Here is an 8,120-nt window from a genome sequence, read left to right as displayed (position 1 = left end):
GATGTGTCTTTTCCCTTCGAGTCAATAATATACACAAAGCAATGCATTGGTTCCCACTTTTGCCAGTAGCAGAAAGATGAGCTAACCAGTGTGAATACAGGAAGAGGTTATGTCAGGGCACGAGAATAGAGGTATTTTAATCAATAAACCAAGGAGGAGAAGGCTGGAAGGGCTTTAGGGTCAAGAAGTAAATCATCCTTTGAGATTGATTAAAACACCCCTCTGCATGTTTTAAAAACCTGAAGGAAATTTTATTTCTCTTCCCACTGGGGTCTGACCAACCCTCTCGATGAGACCTGGAGAACTTAAAACAATCCACGTTTAAAAGCACCCTGAGCTAGAATTTCCAAGGTGACACCCTCAGGGATGGGCAGTGTTGGGCCAATTGGTTGGGTATTTGGGGCTGAGAGATCAGGGTTCCTCACTGGAACAACTTTCTCAAGCACGTGGGCAAACCTGATCTACATCCCGGCCCAAGTGTCCCTGATTCCCGCTCATTCTCAGGCCTGCGGGGGAGATCATGCTCTCGATTTCGGCCAGTTGTCCTTCAGCCGACATGATGGGGGTCGACGTGAAGGGGCTGGTCACTTCCTCCGGGCCTGGGCCTGGTTACTCTGTCCCTTTTGGTGCAGCTGTTTGACTTGGGCCAAGATGTCTCGTATCTTCCGCTGAGCCATCTGCACAGAGAACACGTGAGAGTGAGGACCTTCAAAGGTGGGGAGAGACAGCCCTACTGGGGAGACAGGCCACCGGGGTTTGGATCCTGGCAACAAAGAGATCACATGGGACTTAAAAGAAAGGTAAGAGAAGGCTGAGGGTTACAGTGACAGAAAGTTTCTTTGCCTCTGAGCAGACCCTGAGCACCCACTGGATTCATACAGGGGAATGGAGGAGAAAAGCAGTATAAAGTCATTCATCAGAATTTAAAACATGACCAAGCTGACACACGTTTCTGAACTCAAGGGGGCACTCCCTAAGTTTCCAGGAGTATGTGTTGTCAGGAGGTCAAAAATCAGAAGGCCTTGTCACCAATCACAACTCCACTATGCATTTAAATATCCTGGGAAAGGGGATGAAATGGAATAACCAAAAGGAAGTGAAGTAAGCTCCACCGTGACAGTGGAGAAAACAAAGGACCAGTATCTTTAACTCTTTGCTTCTTAAAAATTTCTTCCCTATGAACAAAAGTTTGGTGAGCGAAACCAACTGTCAACTGTGATTCACTTGACAGAAAAATACTAGAATGTCTGCTTTCCATAAGATGAGTGACTGATTTTCTTGGTTAAAGAGAAAAGTTGGTCTACGTTGGAGAACGAATGTGGAGTCGATATTTTTAAATGTTAATGCCTCCTGTCAGCCCTGTGCGTAATGTTTTACAAAGTTTTTCATTTAGTTCTCATTCTAACCAACAAAAAATACCCCCCTTCAGTATTTAATACATCCTGGCTCTTCTGCATCCCTGAATACATCATTTACTCTCTTAACCTCATGTTCCTCATTTGTACCATGAGGTTGTTATGAGGATGACATGAGTTAATAGAGACCACACAGAATGGTGCCTTGTGTGGCAGGAGCACCCACAAACCTTAAGATAGTTTTTGTGGCTATTCAGTTCAGTCGCTCAGTCGTGTCTGACTCTTTGCGACCCCATGAATCCCAGCACGCCAGGCCTCCCTGTCCATCACCAGCTCCTGGAGTTCACTCCAACTCATGTCCACTGAGTCCATTGAGTTGGTGATGCCATTCATCCTCTGTCGTCCCCTTCTCCTCCTGCCCCCAATCCATCCCAGCATCAGGGTCTTTTCCAATGAGTCAACTCTTCGCATGAGGTGGCCAAAGTATTGGGAGTTTCAGCCTTAGCATCAGTCCTTCCAACGAACACCCAGGACTGATCTCCTTCAGGATGGACTGGTTGGATGTCCTTGCAGTCCAAGGGACTCTCAAGAGTCTTCTCCAACACCATAGTTCAAAAGCATCAATTCTTCGGCGCTCAGCTTCCTTCACAGTCCAACTCTCACATCCATACTGCTAAGTCACTTCAGTCATGTCCGACCCTGTGCGATCCCACAGACCGCAGCCCACCAGGCTCCCCCGTCCCTGGGATTCTCCAGGCAAGAACACTGGAGTGGGTTGCCATTTCCTTCTCCAATGAATGAAAGTGAAAACTGAAAGTGAAGTCGCTCAGTCGTGTCCGATCCTCAGCGACCCCATGGACTGCAGCCCTCCAGGCTCCTCCGTCCACGGGATTTTCCAGGCAAGAGTACTGGAGTGGGTTGCCATTGCCTTCTCCATCACATCCATACATGACCACTGGAAAAACTATAGCCTTGACTAGATGGACCTTTGTTAGCAAAGTAATATCTCTGCTTTTCAATACACTATTTGGTCAGAACTTTTCTTCCAAGGAGTAAGTGTCTTTTAATTTCATAGCTGCAATCACCATCTGCAGTGATTTTGGAGCCCAAGAAAATAAAGTCAGCCACTGTTTCCACTGTTTCCCCATCTATTTCCCATGAAATGATGGGACCGGATGCCATGATCTTCGTTTTCTGAATGTTGAGCTTTAAGCCAACTTTTTCACTCTCCTCTTTCACTTTCAACAAGAGGCTTTTATTTCCTCTTCACTTTCTGCAATAAGGGTGGTATCACCTGCATATCTGAGGTTATTGATATTTCTCCTGGAAATCTTGATTCCAGCTTGTGCTTCCTCCAGCCCAGCATTTCCCATGATGTACTCTGCATAGAAGTTAAATAAGCAGGGTGACAATACACAGACTTGACGTACTCCTTTTCCTACTTGGAACCAGTCTGTTGTTCCATGTCCAGTTCTAACTGTTGCTTCCTGACTTGCATACAGGTTTCTATTAATGGCTCCCAAAGGACTGTCAGAGAAAGTTGCTACGCCACGCTGGGGTCTGGGTTCCTGTTTGGCCCTTGATTTCACAAGCAGCCTCAGGTGGGCCACAAACCTGCTGTGACAGGCTTATCCTCTGGAAATGGAAGCAGTGGCTTCCAATAGCCTTCACAGCCTTCCAGCTCCAACAATAGGGGGTTTTAGGAAAACCCCACTAGTTTCAATCATCCTGTAACCTGAATCTGATATTTGCCCTCCTTTCTAGACTCTGGGGTCAGTCCCAATGCTGGGCACTGCTGACAGGCTCACTGGAAGCAGCACAGAAATGGATGGTGAGTGCCAGGATGAGACCAGGAGACTGGAAGAACTGGAAGCAAGGATGGAGCAGTGGTTCTGGGAAAGGTGAAGGAAATGCACTGGAGAAGGGCAACCCATGGTGTTACCCCACAAACAAGACTGGGCAGTGGCTAAGACCCATTTCTCTTCTCCAGTGCAAAAGAGAAGGACCACGTGGTTAGACGACAGCGAAGACTATCAACATATAACATACGACATGTAACATTAACAGTTACTGTACATAACATATACCCACGAAAATAGTCAAATCATTGTCCCTACAGTCTTTTTTTTTAAATTTTATTTTATTTTTAAACTTTACAATATTGTATTAGTTTTGCCAAATATCGAAATGAATCCACCACAGGTATAAGTCCCTACAGTCTTAAGAGGGAATAAGACATCTACACATCACACCCTATACCTGGAAGAGAAGAGTGACCCAGGCCAGAGGCAGGCAGAGTCCTGCTCCTCTGATCCCCAGGTTCCTGCCACCCTCCTGTGATGGGGGAGTGCCATATGTACCTGGCTGGCATAGAAATGCCCAATGATCTTGACGATGACCTGGTCGTTCTCATCAGGGGTCTGGTCTCTTGGCACCACCACCTCAGCTGCTGTCAAATTTTGCAGCTCATTCACCTGGGGGCAGAGGCGGGAGCAGGACAGATCAGAGAGGTGCTTGAGTGCTGACGGTGTCAAACATGGATGGCAGTGGAGGGAGGGGAAAGAAGTTTAGTCACTAGCTGGTAGAAACTGCAGGATTCAGGAGCTGAGCTTGGAGAGTAGAATCAAGTAAAGGGGCAAAGGGCAAGAACTAAGATTGAGCAGACCTGGAAGATCCCCTGGAGAAGGGAATGGCCACCCACTCCAGTATTATTTGTCTGGAGAATCTCACGGACAGAGGACCCTGGCACGCTACAGTCCATGTTGCAAAGAGTCAGCACAACCAAGTGATTCACACTCAGAGATCACTCAGGGTGGGGAAGTAGGGGGCCAGGGCAGAGCTTTCAGGTTCAGGGACTAACATCCAGAGCTTTCAACCTGACCCTCATGGCTCACCGTCTTGCCACCTTTGCCAATGACCCGGCCGGCTGCTGACGCTGGCACCCGGATATGGGTCTCCAGCTTTACTTCTTCCTTGGGACCAAAGAAGTTCTCCTCCTTGAGTTTTCCATAAATTCTTCCCTGAGCCTGGGCAAAGGAGGTCTTTGTTATGTTGGCAGTACACATATGTATGACAAAAGGGAAGCTCCCCACGCCCCACTCCCTCGTGAGGGGTAGATCACCACCTAGGACAGGTGACGTGAAAGGTCCACAGCCCTGACCTGTCAACACTCCTTCTGCTCACTTGTAACACTAGGAGGCCTGGGCAAAGTAACTGAATATGAATACATAACTCCCCAGGCGAATACAGTACCTAAATCACAAACCAGACCTAAGGGGTCTGGGAGGCTTGCATGGACTCAGACAAGCAGTGAATGGCAAGTCAAGCCCTGAGTGGCAGCTGGAGGAGTCACTCAGTGGCCGGCTGCTGGTCACTGTACACAGCCTAAGGCTGTCCCCATTCTCCATCCCTCCCTAGACCAGAACAAGTTACTTTATTAGCTCTTTGGCTGTCTGTCAGAAGTCCGAGACCCTTGAAACGTAGCAGGGACATAAAGGAGAGAAGAGCCTTCCTTAGTCATGACAGCAGAGGGCAAGGAGACGGCCTTCCTTTCCGTGTGCCTATTCACTCTCAGGAATCAGAGAGGGAAGGCAATAGAATGCAAGTTGGATGTCAGTCTGAAAGCAGCTGTGCAGCCCCGAATTTACAGGGAAGCTTAAAATCTGATGCAGATTTGCACTCCCACACAAACTTGATTCCCCTGGGTCCTACTCGAAAAAATAATAAAGATCAGAACCTTGAACTGGGCTTCTGGGGGTCCAGTGATGATGACCATACGAACTTTGGAGTCTGGAGTTTCAGGAGGAGCAATCTACAAAGCAAACACTGGTCACAGATAAGCCCTCTATTGCCCTCTCCTCCAGAATCCTACCAACACCCTGCTTCCACTTCCCACTTCTGATGGCCAAGAGAGTGAAGAACAAAGACCCCGCACCCAAGGCTATTGCCCCTGTGCCAAAACTCTTAGGAGGGCACAAGTGCATTTGTTTCTTGACGTTTTCTAAGTAGGGCCTCCCTGCTCACCACCCAGAGGGGTTCAGTTGAGTCCAGCCAAGAGGTACCCCTGGTGGTGGTGGCAGTACAGGGGAACAGACTGATCTCCTAGAGAATCTCTGGGAGCCCTTATTCACCAGAGAACATATACTCCATTTGACCAAAATCCTCAGACCACTAAAACCAGTGGCTTTAGACTTGTGAAATTTAACAAGTATTCGTTCAGGTTCTCCCTGACCAGGGAAGGTGGAAACAGCTAAAATTTACCCAGCAACCACTGTGCACCAAGCACTGAGCTGGGGGCTTTGGCTGCATCATCTCAGATCATTCTCATCACTACTATACTGATGGGGAAATGAAGGCTCAGGTACTACAGCTCAAAAACTGGGATTGAACCCAGGCAGTCTTGCCTGAACTGAAGCTCTCCTGTGCTACGATACCACTTCCTCCCTTAGTCTGAAAGTGAAGTCGAAAGCAAAAGGAACTGGGACCCCACAGGAGAGAGCCCTAACACTAGGCAAATGGGGTGTCTGAGAACAAAGGAGAGGGCGATGGGAGCAGAGCGCCCTCCCACCCTGGAAACCAGAAGGAGAACAGAGCTGGTCACCTTGATGGAGGCGCTGGCGAACCGGGAGAGCTGCTTGATGTGCTGCCCCTTCTTGCCGATGATGGCGCCCACCGCCTGGGCGGGAATGAACACCTGCACCATCTCCTGCTCTGGAGCCTGCTGCCAAGACAGGACATGTCATTAATGCAGCTCGAGTCAAGGGGCACAGCCCAGAAGCCCGTCCATGGCCCTGCCCTGCACTGTCAAGGAAGAAGGGGTGCAGCACCCAGACACCAGCCTGGGCGACATGGTCTGCAGCTCTCCCAAGGCCCCAGAGAGACAAACGGAAGAAGCTGGACCAGACGAAGAGGACGAGTGCCGCCAGCACCCAAGGCTGCTGCCCCCAGGGCTGAGGCTCTGGACGCTAGCACGAGTGGCCGGGAGCGCTTCCCTCTCCTGTGAGTTACCAGCTATCAGGCTCCCATGAGGAGTTGAGCCCTAAGTGAGCTCACGGACAGCCCAGGGTCCCCTGCACCTACCATAAAGGAGCTGTAAGGTGCAGCTCCAGTGACGCTGCTGGGAGGTGGTGGGACTGCACTGGAGGAGGCTGGGAAAAGACCTACAGCTGCCAAGTTCAGTCCGGGGATGAGATGTGACTGCAGCTGGGGAAAAGAAGGCAAAGAGAAAGAGGTTGGCTCATTCGGATGGGGCCTGGTAGCTCTTGTACGTGGTGCTGGCTGAACAGGAGGGTGAATGGGCCAAAACAGGAGAATGGCATGCTCTTGCCCCAAACCTGCCTGCCCCTCTGGTATTCACAACACTCACATGTACACAAGGGTTCCCACCTCTGAGGTGAAGGGACACTGTTTTAGACCCTCAGACGTCCTTCTCCAGCGGTCTCCCCACTCTGATGGAGGCAGACCTCAGACTCACAGCCCGTGATAAGGTGGGGGAGATGGGTCTCTAACTTCTAAAACTCACATTTTTGGTCATGTGACCCACATCCTCACTCACCTTTAAAAACCAGATGAAAACTAGGAACCCTCTCCCCCACTAACACATAGCACATAAACACAAAGCTTACAGGGGGACCACAGACCCAAGACTGGATCCCCACTTGCACCCAGGAATCAAATGAAGAACCCCTATTAATTCAGTGTTAAAAGGACTGATCAATCTTGAGGCCCAAAAGCAAAGTCAGTGTTCCCAGGACCCCACCATGTGAACGCCCACCCACTTGGAGACCCACTTCTGCTATGGCTTCGGCTCAAAGGCGTCCGACACTCACGCTCATGGCAGCCACGTCATTCTCATAGGCTTCCCGCACTTTCTTCATGATCTCCTGCTCGGCCCTGCAGCAGTTCTCGATGGCGCCCTTCACAGTGATGGTCCTCTCGGGGTTATAGAGGGTGAGATCCTGCAGCCTGGGGCAGGGAGCAGGTTAGCGTCAAGCTTCCACTGACAAGCCCGGACTGGGAAAAGAGCCTGGCTGAGGACATCACAGCCACGCCGTTTCCACAGGATGTTTAGTTTGGGGCAAATATGAACAGCTCTGTCTCTGGCTTTCAGCTCGTCCCCAGAGCAAGGTTTCCCCACAGGGAGGTGAGGACATTGGGCACAGACTGTAAGCAAGGAGGGTGCTCCTGGCTGGGAATTCCCCAGTGGCACCAGCAATCCATTTTCTGAGCCCTCCTGAAGCAGAGCAGGTAATCTGCCCGCAAGTAAGTCTCTTGACACAGTCAAGAGACACAGTGTTCACAGAGGGGCTAACAGATTCCTCCTGAGAAGCAGGCCACCACAGAGCACCTGCTCAAGGCTCAGGTAAGCATCTGGGTCTGTCCTCTCCCTGTGGCCTGGCAGTGTGCCGGGAGACCCCCCATCCTGGCCCCTGGCTGCAGGCTCTCTCCCCCAGAGACAGAGTGAGAGAGACAGGATGCGGCAGCCAAGGACTGAAGAGGCAGCACCCTAACCACAGCGGTGATGGAAGGACTTCAGCCGTTACAGAAAAATGCTCTTCATCGCTGCTTTAACTATTCTTCGATAAGCAGAAACTATATCTGACTTACGGGGCAGGTGTTAAGGACAGATAATGAAATATGCCACCCTGGGGGCCCAGGCATCCCACTCGCAGAGGGAAAGGAAAGTGCCTTACGAGGAAATGGTGATTTTTGTCTCCGTGTCCTGCTCCACCTTCTTCAGGTTGCGCCCTTCCTTGCCAATGAGTC

At 50.3% G+C, this 8,120-nt stretch overlaps 1 protein-coding gene across 1 annotated transcript in view; it reads right to left on the bottom strand.

The window, feature by feature from the left end:
* Window positions 1-233: 233 nt before the first annotated feature.
* Window positions 234-8,120, bottom strand: part of IGF2BP1 (insulin-like growth factor 2 mRNA binding protein 1) — a 42,886-nt gene continuing 34,999 nt past the window's right edge. Inside the window, exons 15-22 of the mRNA XM_010843151.1 lie at window positions 8,048-8,120; window positions 7,184-7,319; window positions 6,435-6,557; window positions 5,956-6,075; window positions 5,092-5,166; window positions 4,250-4,381; window positions 3,716-3,829; window positions 234-677 (exon numbers count right to left, since the gene is read on the bottom strand). Of these exons, the coding sequence (XP_010841453.1) occupies window positions 585-677; window positions 3,716-3,829; window positions 4,250-4,381; window positions 5,092-5,166; window positions 5,956-6,075; window positions 6,435-6,557; window positions 7,184-7,319; window positions 8,048-8,120 (866 nt within the window). The 3' untranslated portion in view covers window positions 234-584. The remainder of the gene's footprint in view (window positions 678-3,715; window positions 3,830-4,249; window positions 4,382-5,091; window positions 5,167-5,955; window positions 6,076-6,434; window positions 6,558-7,183; window positions 7,320-8,047) is intronic.

The sequence above is a fragment of the Bison bison genome, unplaced genomic scaffold (genome assembly GCF_000754665.1).
Source record: "Bison bison bison isolate TAMUID 2011002044 unplaced genomic scaffold, Bison_UMD1.0 scf7180017864180, whole genome shotgun sequence".
NCBI classification, from domain to species: Eukaryota; Metazoa; Chordata; class Mammalia; order Artiodactyla; family Bovidae; genus Bison; species Bison bison.
This window is presented reverse-complemented; position numbering and strand designations above follow the sequence as displayed.